Source organism: Abramis brama (assembly GCF_963993115.1).
Source record: "Abramis brama genome assembly, chromosome: 16".
NCBI classification, from domain to species: Eukaryota; Metazoa; Chordata; class Actinopteri; order Cypriniformes; family Leuciscidae; genus Abramis; species Abramis brama.
Window position 1 is genome coordinate 26,085,059 of NC_139978.1, and position 18,117 is coordinate 26,103,175.

General features: G+C 39.4%; 1 protein-coding gene across 2 annotated transcripts; it reads right to left on the reverse strand.

Moving 5' to 3' along the window:
• Window positions 1–1,290: 1,290 nt before the first annotated feature.
• On the reverse strand, window positions 1,291–15,090 carry mknk2b (MAPK interacting serine/threonine kinase 2b). 2 transcript variants are annotated; one of them, XM_084087551.1, is made up of 14 exons: window positions 14,902–15,090; window positions 13,304–13,482; window positions 12,944–13,034; window positions 12,590–12,691; window positions 12,384–12,481; window positions 9,911–9,990; window positions 9,710–9,783; window positions 9,462–9,566; window positions 9,054–9,109; window positions 8,772–8,867; window positions 5,217–5,411; window positions 4,904–5,068; window positions 4,770–4,810; window positions 1,291–4,678 (listed from the first exon to the last, which is right to left on the reverse strand). In XM_084087551.1, the coding sequence occupies exons 2-14, from the start codon at window positions 13,352–13,354 to the stop codon at window positions 4,405–4,407; spliced, it is 1,428 nt and encodes a 475-aa protein (XP_083943677.1). In that variant the 5' UTR covers window positions 13,355–13,482; window positions 14,902–15,090; the 3' UTR covers window positions 1,291–4,404. The 2 variants fall into 2 exon arrangements, with proteins under 2 accessions (XP_083943677.1, XP_083943678.1); XM_084087552.1 differs by lacking the exon at window positions 9,462–9,566 and having other exon boundaries at window positions 14,902–15,044.
• Between the last annotated feature and the right edge of the window lie 3,027 nt (window positions 15,091–18,117).

Here is an 18,117-nt window from a genome sequence, read left to right on the forward strand (position 1 = left end):
GAATATTTTTTTTTACACAAAACAGTTTCTGTGAGAGAAACTATACTCACCTTATACATACAAATCTACATGCGCAATTGAGTCCAATAACAAAAGCAATCTGTCCAGTGTCAACACGGTCCAAATACACCTCTCACTTAGATAGGCTACTAACACACACAAAAATTGATTTCAGACGCTAAACCCTGTTATAATGCTTTTGATCAGGTGCACACACCTGAATGCCATCTCAACTCTCAATTAGCAGAACTTCTCAGCCTATTAGAAACAAGGTATAATTAGAATATATTTGAAATCCTAATTTATCACTGGCAAGTGACGTACATTAACAGGTTAATTACCACTAAACAGTAGGCTATCCAGTATCCAATGAGATAGCATTGGTCATTGGTGAAAGAAAGTTATTTTCTAACACTAGAGGGAGACATACCATTATAACAGTGTGAATTATGAACCTCTGTTATCAAGATGCAAAACATGGGTCTGTATTTTACTTATTTTTAGTAATAATAATTGCACGCACCTGAATGCAATCTCAATCAAATTAGTGTACATGCAGTTTTATGGTCTCATTTTAAGACTGCAATATTTGTTAATGATTGTTTTTTTAAATTAACAAATAAAAACATTTAAAAAACTGAAAATGGCTGAAAACTTTAAATAAATGGTGAATAGTTGCAGCACCTAAAATATCTGCTTTCCCCATTATGCATTTCAATCTAAAATCTTGATATTGAAAAAAAAAGTAGTATTCTATTATTCAAACTTATAGTATATTTATACTATCTATATCAATAATGTTAAAATATACAAACAAAATTAAAATGGTGCTTGATTCATTCACGCTCCCAATTGTGAATCCAAGGATACACACAGTGTAATCCAAACAGTTTGTTGACTCACTGCCTCTGCATGTTCATGTTCAACCCACACTTTAACAGTAGGCTGACAAGCTGCTCTGAGATTTCCATGGCAACCGTGGGCTGGCTAACTTTTACAGTGTGTTTGCATCAGACTCTGTAAAGAAGCATTCGGCCCTGGACAGTTCAAGTGAAAATCAGCATGTTTACTTAGTGAGGTGATGCACCATGTGACTCAGGCGCAGGTGACTCCGAAAGCCACGATTATGTCAACAGGATCAGTCGCTCCAAGAGTACCTTTTCTAAGAGACTGAGCTTTATTAGAAGTGTCAATGTTTACAGTATCAGCATGTGATATGAGGCTCGTGATTCTGTGTGAACACAAGCAGAAGTGGGATTGATAAAGTTAAAACAACTCAAAACAAGAACGAACATTGTTCAAAGCATTTTATTGCATTTTTGTTGGTTTGTTTTGTACAAAACAATACAAAATTCTGCCACAACAGTCATAAATTTAGCTTCGAGTGAACTGCAGTCAGCCACATGGTACAGTAAAGTGCTTCTTTAAATCAATACCCATGTTGTCCCAAGTGAGACCCCATGTCAGATTTTTCCCAAATTATTATTTTGGACAGCGTTTAATTTTGGAAATGGACAAACAGTGCTCTCAAAAACAATAGCCTTCAGAGTTTAGACTAAAGGGTCACATTAGATTATAAAAAAAAACAAAAAAAAAAAACATTGTGCATCTGAATACTTTTATCTCAATCTTTGCATTGGTGGGAAAAGAATAGAGAGAGGGGGAAAAAAAACAAAAACAAACTTCATATTACAATACTTTACACTTGTTTATAATGGCAAATATTGGCCTGTGTAAAACAGGAACATTGAATGAGAACTTTCTACACACCCCCTGAAAAAAAAAAAAAAAAAAAAAAATTATGTTCTTGAGAATACAGATCTGTTACTACAAGGCAACCCATAACTACCATATGGGTAAAAGAGTTGCGAATATTTCGTCAGAGGCACGGGGGCTTCAGAGGACCAGCCAAGCGCCACAGACATTTCAGAAAATACAAACCCAAACACTTGGGATATCTGAAATATACCAAAGCCAAGAAGAAAGACAAAATACTGAACAGAAGTAGCGGAAATGTTACTTTCCAGACCAAAGATTGCTTTAAATCTCAGCTTATGAACATTTTTGTTTGCCATTTTTACATTGTAGCAAAATAAGTTTCCTGAACAAAACATGAGGAAACTGTAGCACATACAATTCAAGTCTTACTGTAAGACATAAAAAACCCACAAAGATCTGTAAAAAGATTCTTAAAGAAAAGAAAGACAAAATCAATAAGGTTACAATCAGTGTCATAATAATCAGCATAATGGGCCCTTCAAAATCAAGGACTGCCATTAGGTTTCTCATATCTCAGAGCAACAAGATAGGTGAGTGACACTCTGAAAACATTCAACAGGATCATTATGCTTGGGTGATTTGAACTCCCATTGGTGACACGAATTCATAAAGACTTAATCTGAATCCAGACGACTGGGTTCAAATGTTTTATGCACCTCGGAGAGGGAGTGATGGTCTGTGCTCAGCTCAACCAAGTATGCGGTGCCTTATGAACTGGTATGGGAAAATGCTAAAACTGATCCGAGATCAGCACTCCCAGATACCTCAGTGCATTAGATTTTAGAAACGAGCGCACTTTGGCAAAAATGGTTGAATCTTACTAGAAATATCTAGAGAAAACTAGAGAAAAGGGGAGTTTAAACAACCCTGAAGTCACTTCCAAAGCAAGAACAAAAACAGTAAATTATCAGATCTGTATGCCTATATGACTCCCTCTCTTTTTTCCTGCTTTTGTTTTTTTCCTTCCTTTTTCCCCCTCTAGCTCGTCACATTCACATTCACTCTTCTTGCTCTTTACAGCATATAAATCAACATTAATAAAGTAACAAAACTATATAAAAAAGGAAAACGTTCCACCTGAACAGCACCTGCATAAAAATAAGATAGAAAATATTTTTTCAATAAAAAGTTAAACAAAGCTCAACCAAGTTTGAAACATCAGTGTGGCACACTCTAAATTGGAGTCAACCAACAAAAAACAAAACAAAACAAAAAAACACAACAAGTAAACTTTCTTAGACCATTTCACTCATACAGCTACATTTTCTTGGAAGACTTTTTTTTTTTTTTAGTTTTTTTAAATCCTTTTTTCTGGAATGTTTTTTCCTTCTTTTTTAATTTTTTTTTACATTTTCAGTTACTTGAAAATAATCTCTCCCTCCACTCTTAATATTGATATAGTTCGCTTTGGTGGCATCCACAAGCTGATAGTTTGAAATTTCCGTACCATAATCATCCCCCTTAAAGTGGGGAACAAGTTCAAAGCCTCGACTCCCTGATACCAACCATCGTCATTCATCTAGTCACATTGGCAAACGTGTGCTTGTGCAACCACCTGGTTGCTTCCCAGCATGCGCTTAATCCCAGTTGTGCTCAGAAATGTATATATTCACTCTTATCAGTTACCTGACAAGATTTTTGGTGAATTTTACAGGAAACTTATGTTTTCCTAGACATCAGGTTGAATGCATCTGATGCTGCAATTCCAATTTGAGTCTTGCAAGGCGGAAACCTTGCATTCAAAGTAAAATGCAGCATGATTACTGGTTCCTTAACTATGGAAACCCATGTCTCAAAAGCAGACTGCTGGGCTAGTCTGGCTAAGTGATGCAAAGTCTGTACTGGAAGGACACACTTTGGAAGTGCTTGAGTAATGGAGGAAAAAAGCTAGCTATTTCTATTGATAAGGGGATTTTCTTCTTGGAATTAAAAGGCTGTTGGGAAGGACAGTGATGCATTAAGTAAGGTGAGGCACTATTATCAGAGTTTCGCTCCACTTATACAAGATCTCTGCTAAAGTAATGCAAGTCAAAATAGCCTTCATCAGAGTTGCATAAGCACATACCAGTATCTTCAGTATCTGCTGAAGGGGATGGGGATATATGCACACATACACACACACACACACACACACACACACACACTCACACAGACAGACATACAGAACGTTCCTGAAAAACAAATGCAGTTGTATCTCTCACAGAGAAAATTCACAGTGGATCCAGTTGTAATGTGGAAGCAGCACATAAAAGGTAGGGGGTGGGGGTATTAGACCTTTGGTGTTTGAGCTGGTATTTTATGCTCTACCTTTAGACAAATTTCCAAATGGCTTATGTAACCCAACCGCTATCCTAAACAGAGTCCAGTTCATTCGCCTTGAGCTCTTAAGGTGATTCCCAAGCTGCCGAAAGTTGATCAAAGTGCTGTAGGAGCTCTTGCTCCAGTGCTTGAGGGAATTAAATGGATTTACAACAGGCACAAACTGAACCACGGTTTAGGAAAGGACTGGGTCCCATTCAAGTGGGCAGAAAAAACAGAGAAGGATTTGCACAAAAGATAGCAGATACTTGTTTGTTCGTCCATTTGAAATTGGAAAATTGTTCACTGGGAGCCCAGCTCAACCGATTAAGCGCAGTCTCCCACAATGACCAGCGGTGCCAGGAGCTGCCTGAGCTCAGATGCAGAGACGGGCGCTCCTTTCAGCAGGCTACCCCGCTGTCTGCGCTTAGCCAGTTTGGAGTTGGAGGGAGGGGAGAGGCGCATGGATGTGCCAGTGGCCGTGATGACCTGAAGAGGGTCCTGCTGCTGCTGCTCTTCCAGGTCGTCTTGCTCGGCCAGTTGCCGGTTCATAGCAACAGCCTTGCCCGCAAAGAAAGTCAGGTTCTTAGCACAGCTATTCCTGTGAGCGTGGAAGGAAGGACAATGTTAGCCTGATGAGGATGCTACAAGCTGCATATACTATTAGAAAAGCTTGTACCAACTCAACTCACCTTTGCGGCAGGATAGAGGAGGGGGAATAGTCAAAGGCACCCTGGATAAATAAAAAAAAAGAAAATCATGAAGATACGGTCTTACAAAATTTTACAGAACTGTAGTGAAGACAACAAAACATTCAGTTCCTTACCCCTTGTACCCAGGGGTGCAGGAGAACCTGAGCGGCGCTGAGACGTTTCTTGGCGTCCCGCACAAGCAGTTTGGAAATGAGGTCTTTGGCGCTGGAGGAAATATGAGCCCACTCTTTCTCTGGAAACTCGTACTTGCCCTCCTGAATGCTTTCAAACAAGGTGTTCTGGGAGAAAAAAAAGAAAAGAAAAAAAAGAAACAAGAGATGAGTTTTATTATTATTCCAATGAGCAGCACATGAATGTAATACTTTTGACGTAGGTTTACAAAGGTGTGCAGTGGCTGGCATGACTAGACGAGGGTAAGTTTTGTACCTGGCACGCTTGACAAGGTTCTCCATTCTCCCATCCACAGTCACTTCCACAGCGTCCCACAAAGGGAGGGTAACCGCTAAGCATGATGTAGAGGATGACACCCAGGCTCCACAGGTCACAGCGCTTATCGTAGATCGTGGCCTCCTCGTTGAAGGCTTCCACAACTTCCGGCGCCATGTACTCAGCAGATCCACACTAAGGTGAGAGTGAGAAAAAGAGGAAGGAGGGGTGAGAAGAAGGTAATCAACGGCCACTAGTGACGAGGCAAAAACATGGAACTGGCAGTCACATTGAGAACAAAGAAAAGGTTGGGGTTGGCGACAGATTAACTGGTTGAATGATAAAGGATTCACTCTCGGTTCTTGCTCACGAAACGCATTTCTGCTGCAGTCTAGATGGAAAATGCGATGGCATACAGGCACCTTAAAATGAAGTAACTGCAGTAAAAAATTGTTATGTCACAGATGGAGGCGGGGTAGTGAGTCATGGAGTGTTTTGAAGGCTCAGCTGCATGCACAGACTGCTTTGTTGGTTTGGGCTCTGACCGCCTTTGCCTGAAACTAGGTCGTGCGTTGGGACACGAAAGAGAGGATTGTGTGTCCCAGAAAACCCACAAACTGTGCTTTATTACATAACAGCAACACACAGTCGTTTGCAACCTCAACAGCACACAGACCCACACAAATTTGATGCAAAAGGATAAAACCTCTCTGGAGACACAGTTCAGTAGTTCAGCAGGACAAACAAAGATTTCTAGAAGGATCTGCAGAAATGGCTTCCATTTAGTTTTCCTTAGTGGGTTGGGCCAGCCTGCTGCATTATGCACCTCTTATTATGCAACTCCAACTGAGGTCAGAGTTACAAAATAACTTGCTTCAACGTTTTTTTTGTTTTTGTTTTTTATAAGAGATCATGAATCCCAGAACTTCTATCAAAGGCCAATATCTGAACCCAACATGAAAACGCATATTAATTTGTCCATATAAATAACTATAAAGTACACTTAGAAATACATTATTAAATGAGGGTGAAGTTCAAAAAAGGGCGTACAGCAAACTAATATTGCAAATCCAACGACGGGTATGAACCACACTCCTCTTGATGTTTTCACAGATGTTCAAGTGCAACATGGTCATGTTTTGGTTTGCGTCTCTGAGGTTAAAGGAAGCGGTCGGTCTGCTCTGCTAGTCTCTTTTGTTATCCTCAACCCAGCTGCCGTTGTTGCTCCGCCTTCCTGCTCTTATGTAATGCTATTTCGCAGTGCAGGAATCCGAGTGCAGACAAAAGCTTCCACTGTTGCACCCAACCCCCCTCGACACGGCTGTTTTTGCTCACCGCCTCTCAACACCCTCACATTCAAGTGAACACTTCACAACCACCCCCACTCTTGAACAAAAAGACTTTCACAAAGCACGACCAATCCAGAGCAGACCAGCTGATAGCAAAAACATTGCTACAGTATGTAACTATTCAGTTATCCAACTGTACCAGATTTCTAGAAACAGAGTAACCTGTAATTAATAAATGAGGGCTCACGTTTTGCAGCAGTTGTTCTGTAAAATCGAAGTATATTCCTCTTGCTCACTCGTGTGCCTATCTCTGGGTCTTTGAGATAAGAGTGAGGGAGGGAGGGGGTTTTAAATGATAACTGCGCAGCAGATTTTCACTTTCAAGACAAACTTCATCTGTAAGACTAGCATAGCATTGCATCAGACACTTTAGAGCAATGTAGCTACTAGCATCTAACAAGTGTTAGTATAACACTTATTTGTGTATATATATATATATATGGGGATTTCCAAGGAAGAACAAACTGGCTTGAGCAATCGTGTTGTCGGTTCGGGTGTTTTAGTGGTTGGCAGTGAGGCATGCATCAGTTGAGAGTGTGAGTCACCTATATGCTACATGTATGCAGATGTGAATTTCCCCTGTGGTTATAGGTTAACAGTATAGAAGCACATGCAGTGCAAAAGCAAAAAGAGAAAGCACTTTTCTACATGGTTCAGGCAGGAAGGTACATGTACTTCTCAGAAATCATGCTTTTTAGAAGCATTTGTTATGATCAAACTAAACGCACACACAAAAAGCCTGCGGTAACAGTGAAAAGAAAAGAAAAAAGGGAAGAAATCTCATAAAAAGCAAAGCAATCTAGTGACAAACCAAGAGTTAACATCTAGCTAGCAGTGAAAAAAAAAAAAAAAAAAAACCTGATAAGATCCCTGGGATTCTGCCCAAGAAAAACATGTTGAGTGCATGACCAGAGAGTGCACTAGATGCTCCTCCCCCTTTCATCCTCCCTCTCACCAAACCAATCACAGAGCAGTTGCTAGGTGTGGGGTGGTAACACAGATTGAAAGAATAATGCCCAGACAGGCTTGAGGAAATATTCACAGAGACAAAAACAAAAGAGAAATGGAGTCTAAAATGTGCTGAAGGGAGAAGGTTTCCTACAGGAAATTGAAGCAAAAAGGCTAGAAATGTTTGTTTGGGTTGAATTCTTGTTCTCTTTAAACTGTCCAGAAGTAGCATTGGGGGAGGGAATGATAAAATTGAAACAATCTAAAAACAAGCACAAAGTTTAAAAATCCCTTCCTGACGAAGTCAGTTGCATTTCTGTAATGTAATGTTTTAACCATTTTAAAAACAATATTGAACTTCCATTATAGAATTACATTAGGGTGAGTAAATGACAGAATCATTTTATTTTGGGTGAACTATATCTTTAAAATACATGCAATGTATTAAATCAAACCCTCTCCCCATAGCAGAATCACACGAGACTATTGGCTAATAACTTTTTTTTTTTACAGTCTATGGCATATAAGCAAAGCAAACACAGGGCATTAAGACAACCCCATATTGTTTACTTACTAGATACACAAGAACCTTTCACCCTTTAACCATTCAGTCCACAAATAGTCTTTTCAACAAGCTGATGGACCCCACTCGGGTTACCCTGCAAGCCCCATGCTGAGGATTTCTCACTGTCCACCCCCAGCCATATCACCTGTTCTAAGCTGTCTCGCCCCAATCACTCAAATCTATGAAGTTGAAGACAGATCTTTGTTTACACATACACACTGCAGATATAAACGCAAGAGCTTCAAATATCTTGAAAGAAACCGTAACCGGTTAGAATTTGAGATTTTAAGTTTGTAAGCCATCTTATCCATAAGATGGTGAAGTCGATAACTACAGGAATGTAGATAAACAAAGAATGGACTCCATACTGCTGCTCCACTATTTCACAACAGATTTGGCCTCTTTAAAAGTTCCATTCTGCTCATAAAACCATTCCTTGACCTCAGCACTGTTTTTAGAATGATTAAATTAGCCAATCAGAATGAGCTACATCACTGACACCACCCTAAGTCAACCAATGGCATTAAAGCAGGTCCTCCTGATAAGAAACGATAATGACAATGTGTTCATCTTATCCATAGACTTCGAAACATTAGGGAGGAGGCTGTTAACGGCTTATCCTGTTTGTTTCTCAACCAAATGCTATGTTTTGTTTGGGCGAATCGGTGTTCACAGGGTCACAAAGACACTTACTGGAGTGAGGAGCTCTGGAGTGGAGATGGGGGAACTGTCACTGTTGAGTTTAATCCCACTGCCCAGATCAAAATCGCAAATCTTCACAGGCGAAATCTGCAAGAAACAAGTGAGCAGGAAATCACTTCTGCTCCGAAATCACTACCCGCAACTGACAGGCACGACTATGCATTTACAGTCTGCCTGGAAACCTCAAATCATCTGATCAAACGTTTTAAACCACAAATGCAAAGTGCATCTTGAATTTCTGACTAGCCAAACATGCTGTCGTAAAAGACTCACCCTGTGCTCGTGTTCACACAAGATGTTTTCAGGCTTCAGGTCTCTGTGGGCCATACCTACAAGAGCACAAACAAGTCATGCGTTAGTTGTGTGGTATTCAGGCTAAGTGAGGATTGTCGATGGGGGCAAATGTTTCCAACACAGCTTGTTGCTAAGTGCTACTAAAATTACCTTAGCATCCCCTCACCCAACAGTACAGACAGGAATAAAACCTTTCAGCCCACAACTTAACCTAGAAATCCAGTGCGCATCCCACAAGCTAGTCGATGAAATATGATCGAGTTACAACTAGATACGATTTCCAACAACCCCCCATAACCTTCCCTTTCCCACCCCCCATGTGTAACACCATCTTCTTATCTCCACTTTTCAGGCCTAAAGAACCCATCCTAATAGGATTTCTCGTACCTTTATTGTGAAGGAAGTCCAGCGCACTCGCAATGTCCTGCACCACAATGCTGGCTTCCTGCTCGCTAAAGTATCTCCTCTTGTGAATGTGGGCCAAGACGGAGCCTAAAAAACCCCACATTGTTACGCATAACACCAGTGCATGCGGTCTTTACATTTAAATTAAATTACTCAGGGCTGGTCTTTGGGCCCAGGGGAGGCTGGGTAATGTTTCTCAAAAGTAAAAACACCACAGAAAACACACATACCTCCTCTGAGCTTCTCAAACACAAGGTAAAACTTGTCCTCCTCTTCAAAAAACTCCACCAGCTCCAGAATATTTCTGTTGGGTGGACAAAAGACAACATTTTAAGATAAAATAACATTGTCGACCATTAAAATGTATCGCGTATAATACTTTTTATTGACTAGATTTACAGATAAAGATATTAAAGAAATGAATGGGTTACCTGTGGCCCTGACACTGGTACAGCATTTCCACCTCTCTGAAAACACGACTCCGGCTGTGTCCTGGCCTCTTCTCAATGATCTATGATGTGAAAAAGATACCAGGTTAGGATCAAAGACAAAATGAGAAGCAACATCCTGAGGCGACAACCGCCCTTTAAAATCTCAGTGACCAATTGGTTACAAATTACTATCCTAAAGTGATAAACATAGCAGTTTAAACCACTTCAAAGCAATAGTTCACCCAAAAATATAAATTCTTGTCATTTTTTCACCTTCATGTTATTCCAAACTTGTATGACGCTTCGCTTTTGTGTTTATTTATTTGTGATATATCAATTCTTTCTTTCTTCTCCAAGGCTTTGGTAATTGTATGTACGTTTGCAAACGTATACACGTTAATTATATGCATAAATGTTACTGTTACGTGTGTTGCATATAATAAAAGTTGATTAAATTAAAATTGAATTACAAAAATGGACAAAAACAGCTTAAGCATTCTTCAAAATATTGTGTTCCACAGAAGAAAGAATGTCATACATGTTTTTCTGTCTTGGGTGAACTATCCCTTTAAGACAGAAACCCACAACTCTAAATATATCTTTTTTTTTTAAGTGACAATGACTCTGTTCATTCAACCCCCCTGAGTCCAACGGCTAAAAGTACAAGCAAAAGTTACTGTTGACATTGAATCACATCCTCCCCCAATCAAGGCCTCTGTGTTTTCCTGATAGTGTGCAGCTCTTCCAGCTCCCTGGATTAGCAGCGCTATTGAGAGCGTGCAGGCGAGCACATAATGCGTATCAGGGTTAAGAATGAGGCCTGCGGGCCAGCGCATTCCCAAAAACCCCAGCGCTGCCGCCACACGGCTGAGTCAGCAATCAGTCTTCTCAAAAACCACAAAAGAAAAATGACAGGGTATAATAAATGCTTGAGGGAACTTGAGGGATGTGGTGACAAATTTCACCTAGTTGCTGAAGTCTAAACATGTTATTTGTTGCACAGAAATCCTTCACAATATGTTGTCAAATACATTATACACAATACAGTAGGAGTGAGAGCACGCATACATCTCCATGTTAGCTTAGGAAGAGGCCCTATAGAGTCCGACCGCTGTCTGTAAATCAAACCACTCTTGTAAACACTACCCAGGCCCAGCTGAGACGGCTACTGGGGTTGTTTTCATTCAGCCTTTCCTTTTGTTCAGACTAGGACGCCACAGATCTCAACCCCCCACCCCAACCCAAACTACGCAAAGAGGGGGTTGGCAGGACATCTGGTGAGAGTTGTCTGAAACCCATCTCAGCATAAAATGACCTAATGCTTTTAATGATCCATCCTCCTCAGGGATTGAAACACATCCCTAAATAATCGTATTATCTTTGTGTGGCTGGCTATATCGAAAGAAAACATGCTATGAAATCTAGGAGGATGATTTTAAGTATGACAACAACAAATAAAATCAACACTGTCTTTGCGGCAATAAGAAAAATATTGTATAATATTGTTAAATATTGAACACAAAGGTTTTTTCTTTTAAAGAGATAATGTAAAAATGCAAATGCTTAAAAAAAAAAAAAAGAAAAAAAAAAAGTTTCCCTTCCTCAAATCAAAAAGTGAAAACAAAACCATTTTCTGCCACACAATGTACATTTCCTAATATGCTTTTGTTCTAGATTCCGCAATGTGCAGGAAAGACAAAAGTAGGTAAACACTTCAAGGATTTAACTCCACCCAAGTCCCCCCTTTCTCTTGAGGTTTATGTTTCGGCAGACTTGCCAGTACATAATGTTCCTGCCTCGGTTCAATCTACCAGCCAATGAAAGCAATGAATGGTAAGAGCATGTGACCGCTCCACGTCTCTGATTGGCTGGCCTTCTATCTGGTCTAACAAAAATAACGAAGTCTTTCCGCTAAGCCTGCTCTGTAACTTGTACAAACTACAATAACATAACCTAGGTTGTTCAAACATCCGTGTTTTTTTACATTACTCTTAAAAAAAAAAAACCCTGCTCAAATAAACTACACAGACAGTTCAGTTTGCAACGTAAATACACAAATGTAAAAAAAATAATGTTACATAATGAATTCTGTAATATTACCATTTTTAAACACGTGCGAATTTCATAAGTATGGCCTGACTGTGACTTTAGCTTCACCACAGCTTGCAGGAATCTAACATGCCCTCACCAATCACATGCAACAGTGCCAGTCAGCACAAACCGACTACAGTCACATATGCTTGTCAAAGAGGGAAATATCATTCCCGTTACCCACTTGATTCAATTTACAAGAGACAGCTTCAAAGGAAAAGTCCTTTCTAACAATAACCTGCACGGATGCTGCACATGGAGTATCGGTTTGTTTACAACAAGCGTATGCTATTTTAGGTTACACTACCCAAAGATGTGCCTGCATTGTCTCAACTCAGGTTAGTTCAATCAAATTTAACATGTAAACTATAAAGAATCTTACCTTCACAGCATATTCTTTGTGGGTGATTTGGCTGATGCAAGTCTGGACCCTAGCATAGGCCCCTTCCCCCAGAACTTCATCTTGCAGTTTATATACATCTGAAATCAAAACAAGTTATATTAATAAACTAGTGAACCCATTTGGACCTTTCAAACTGTAGAAGTATACTTGAACACCTTAGCCATTAAAAAAAATAGAAAACTCACCCTCAAATCGCCCTGAGAAGCTGTCTGTTGCCCGGCATCTCTTTTTCTTCTTGTTTCTCTTTTTGGCATCTGGGATGTCGATGGGCCGGCTGGATGGCATGTCTGCATATAACAACAGAAAGAAAGTTCCAATTAAAAACCTGATACGCTGTGGTTAGGAATAAACACCTATGGAATGTGGCTTGATTAAACTAAGAAAAAAGTAAGCGGATGTTATTTGTCCCATATCTTTAAAAGTAAAATATGTAAATATTGGTGTGAGGTCACGAATTACAGGCAGTGCTTTGTCAAATTTCAGGTCTTCCTACTGGTTTCTCAGGAACAGTTGGATTAAAAACAACAACGACAACTTACCATGCCGGGCGGAACAATCAAAATTGAAGGCAGATTCAAGGAGATGGGATCCTGTTTTGGAAAATTCCTCAGATTCAAAGGGATTTTGCCCCTGAACATTAAAAAAAAAGGGAGATTATTCACAATCTGAACAGTTCACACACTGGTTAAGTGCCCAGCAGATACTTATTATCAGAGTTCAAATGGATAACTAAGAACTTCCTGGCATTCGGTTTAATATTTAAACGGTCTTCTATGATCTCTAATACCCTAGCCTATGCATGACATTTGTGCCAATTATGTGATCCATTGCCTAATGCCAAAGCAATTAAACATTCATTCACGTAACAGCAGTAGAGACTAGCGAGATCGCTCTCTCACCTTGAAAGAGCGATGGAATCCGGTAACTTCGGTGATCTTGTTCTGCACCATTTTGTCCTGATTTTTGTGACTTTGTTTGAACTGGTGGAGGGCGGCAACAACGGTGGTCTTAGCTTTAGTGATCAAATTCACTTAGCTAATCCAATGTCTTGAGAACCGTGGTGCTTTAAACGGGAAACCTGAGAAAAAAAAGAAAAAAAAAGAAAAAAAAAGTTAATTAGGCAATGTATTTAATTACATAGAAAACACTAATTTCCTACAACTAGTTTACAATAACCACATGCATATAAAAAGGGATAATTTTGTTATTATTATTATTTTATTATAAAGTTTATTATTACCCTTATATCGTTTCAAATTACTATTTTTGTATATTTCTGACTATAATTTTTTCTTCTGCAGAACTGCTTCTCATGCAACGAGGACTAAAAGATGCCAAAAAGGATGCAAAATCACGATAAAACTATTCCAAACAACTCACACGCTATATTGCAAGTGTTCTTTATAGCTTTGTGTGAGGACAGAACAAAGCCAAGTTGTTATTTACTACTGGCCTTCACTGGTAATCATTGAATCAAAGAGTTGAACTCGTGAACCGGATCAGTCCTATTCGTGAACAAATCATTCAGGGCTGCCCCTCCAAAAAAGCGTCGTTAGATCGTTAAAATCATTACCACCAATTATCTCTACGATCTACTTGTGCTTACGGTGCTTTTGGGAGACGCAGCCCTGCCTGTTGTTATAAATTGGGTCAATAGAGTAGATTGAGATTCAACAGATTCGATTCAAATGATTCATTCATCCACAAATCACACATCGCTACTTCTCTTGTGTCCGCTTATTTTGGACTGTTCTTCACAGTCACTCCGTCGTATTGCTCCAGATTCAGACTTGGAATAAAAAAAGTAGTCGTGTGGACTTGTTTTATGCTGATTTTGCGTTCTATTTGAAGCTTGACATTTTCAGTCACCACCATTCATTAAGACAGAAGTGAATATAAAAGCTTTCTTCAAAATGTCCAATTGTGCCAGCATGCATAGTGGTTTGTAATGACATGATAATTCTTTCGTTTTATGTAAAACTCATTTTTTAAGTCAACTAGCCCTTTAAATACTTACTGCAACAGACAAAATAAGACTACAGGCGCAGTGATAGCAAGTCACGTCACAAGCAGGGACTTGCATTTACATGCCTCGGAGACTTGAGCCAAGAATAACTCCAGTATAAAAGCTCGCTATTTCCGTCCGTTATCCACTCAACGACATACGTTATTTTCTTTACGCGACTAATCACATGCACTAGTGATGTTCAACGAATCACCACACTTAATGATTCAAAACATCATACAAAGACGAATGCAAAGAGTCCATCAGCATTTGGAATCGGTGTGAAGAAACACAAACCTCAGAAAGGCAAATGACACCACAATATTGAACCGACCCAAATGTAATTTCTAGACCTTTCCACTCTGCCAAAAATACACCAAATCAGACCGTTGCGCAGCATCCTTTTAAATCAAACCGTGGAGTTTTTTTGTTTAGTCCGCTCATCTGTCGAGCCCGATCGATCTATCAGCTGAATGTAAAGCTCGTCCTTACCCCGTTGTTGTCTTTAAAGCTCCAGGCTTGACGCCGTTGTATGAGCCTCTGCTTCGGGAGCAGCAGATGGTGGCCGTGGGCGGTAGGGACTAATGTGTGGAAGGTACAAAAAGACATGCGGCGATCCTCGGTTTTATAATCTCACGCCCCTTCCTACCTACCCACCTCCTTTCAGTTAGACCAACCCCCTCCTCTCTGTCTGTAAACACGTACCATACATTCTCCAGAGAGAGAGAGAGAGAGAGAGAGAGAGTCACGTGGGCTGGCGACGAATGTTATGATTATAGCCTGAGGTGAATAGAAAGGCTGTAATGCTTAGTCTGTTCGTTCTTTTTCTCTAAAAATAAAAAAGCCTTGTAAACTAACACCGGTATAGTAATAAGAATCCACTCAACATGTATGTTGAAGCCTCAAATGTCCATAATCTTAATCGTACATGACGTAATTAGTAGGCTATAACTAGCATTCATTCTGCCTGATGCAATATTCTGCAACAGAATCGTCAAAATCCCCAAATTACTAAGCGTGAGTGTTTGAGCAGCTGGTTAGAACAGGCTTTCTGTAAAGGAAATATCAAAGCAATTATAATGATGTAATAAAATGTTTTTTCTTATAACTATATTAAGGTAGGCCTACAAATGTATTAGTTTGTATTTATATTGTACAAAGAAGACTGTTTCTTACTAAGGTTGCAAATACACGTACAATTTTGCAATTTCATAATAATAAAAAGTTTCTATACTTTTGTGATGTAAATAAACCAGGTTTAAATGAATGTATAATTGTTTAATGCAGGAATTCCAAATCATTTTTATCAGCCCACCACCTTTGACCTAAATAATTATTTGATATATAAATAAATATTTATTTGAAGTGCCCCTTTGAGATTTGAAGTTAATACTTCAATAATTTAGCAACAATTTCACATGTTCATAGTTCTCTGATTGTATAGTTCTCTTGTTGATTATTTAGGAACAATGCATGTGGACTACATGCACACAATAGAACAACTTTTGTTACATTTTGAAACTTAGTCTCATCTTAATTGGAACTCTAACCCACCTTTTCCTTAACACGATGGAATCTTGATACAGATGGATGGGAATGTCGGAACCCACGTGCATACATGCAGTCATGACACCGGCACGTTTTACAGACATGCTGAGTCGGAGATAGGGAGTCAGGAGTAACTGATCCACATGCTGGTGCTAATGAAAGCTTTGATGGTTTTGACCCCTTCAATGAGCCAATAGGCATAGCCTGGTTTTGATACCAGAGTCATTTTCAGATTTGATGCAGTGTGTCACAAACATTTTGACACTTGACACTTTGACACAAACATTTGACACACAAACAATGAAACTTATCCTAAACTCACAAGGTTGTGTCAATAGTTATATATTATGTTCTCTGATGGCTCAGGCTTTATTTGCTCATGTGGTCAACTAATTCAATGCCACTTAGGGCCATTTGGGTCTGAGGGAGATCTTGTGACTTCCCCCCTCCCTTTAGTCTATCTTTCTAGTTGCCCTCTCAGTGTGTTTTGGCCTATACAGTATATTCAGCCATGAAAACAGCCCTGAAGATTACGCAAAGTTCAGTGCAGGGCTCGGGAGGAAAGAAGCACATGATGAAATGCCAAGTTATGTTGAAAACAAGCCACGTGATAGAGGGAGGAGTAGGGGGTACTCTGGGTTAACAGAATGTGGCCTTCGTAAAAGGGTCCAAATGGTATTCTAACTCTCCATTGGGTGGGAATGCATAACAGAGTCAATAACAGCAGCACACACATGTACAGCTCAAAGAGTGTTTGTGAGGGTGGAATCTGATTGGTGAGGTTTTATGGGTGAGTTAGGAAGTGTATTGTCTGCTTATTCTGTATGAGAGATGTACAGAATGTACAGTGCAGGATCATGTGTCATTTTTATGAGGAGGAAAAGTGAGTAGGGCCCTCTTTGGTGGAGAAAGTGAGAAAGAGAGGTGTTTGTGAGTTTGAAGAAGGATAGACAGACGAGTGAAAGAAAGACAGATGAGTGTGCAAGACACAAAGCACAGAAAACACAGTGGGGGAAAACACAGACTTCCTCTTTCCTCCTAAATAAAGAATTTTGTCCATCCCAGAAAATATTGTTGGATACAAAAGAAGTTGGAGTTTCCAAAAGAACATAAAAATGATGTAAATGCATGGGTTTAAAAAAAAAACCCCTCAAAACTCAATTCCATTGAAATATTCTTTATGTATTCACTATGAATCATATCCCAATTCTTTATAATTTAAAACATGTAGTAGCCTACATGTAGTAATATCTAAGGATATTTTCGCTGTGCATACTGATGTTTTGACCATAAACTACATTTTTCTACAACATTATAACTGTATGCATTTATTCAGATATTTATTTTAGTGTATGAAGAGTCCTTGGGTTACAGTAGTCTAGTTAACAGTATAAAATAGCATATTAGAATACCAGGATATACTATACAACCTATATAATATACTATAATGCAACATTTCCCTGCATTGAATCAGCTTGAAAGTGCCAATGCGTGATTGCAGCGCACGCGCGCGTTATTATCTCGTCCTGCACGTATCAGCACTCTAGGAACATAGGGTCAAAACTCCGCCCATTGACGTGTCATTTCCCCCTTTTACACGTCACTCTAGTTCTTCTGGTACATTCCGATTTTTTCGCTGAACCCCTACTGGAGATAATAACACGTAACACACGGCCAGGAGTTTTTGTGTTGTTGCTGAAAACGAAAGAAAACGCCTGTCATTGTGCGGATCTGTTTATCACTGCAACGGAGCAGCAGACGTATGCTTAGCCTGATGCAACTCATACATTGTTTTACAGAGGGATGTCCGTATCGAGAATGAATCTCTTTTGAATCAGCCAAACGGAAATGCTTGGGATCATTAGGACAGTTCACTCACGCATCGATTCCTTTTTTGACATTATTTAATGTATGGTATTTAGTCACGGCATTACATAAAGATATATCAAAGTACCATGGTATCTCCATCTAAAATCACCGTGGTACCACAGTGTACAGGGCATAGAAAACCTAAAATGGTGCTGTTCTAAAAAAATAAAATACTAATAAACATGTATTATATAAAATTACACAGCTTATTTTTTTATATTTATAGTTAAAAAACGAATTAGCAGCAATATATTTTAGTGTAGGCCTACACACTTTGTCGAAACAATAGCT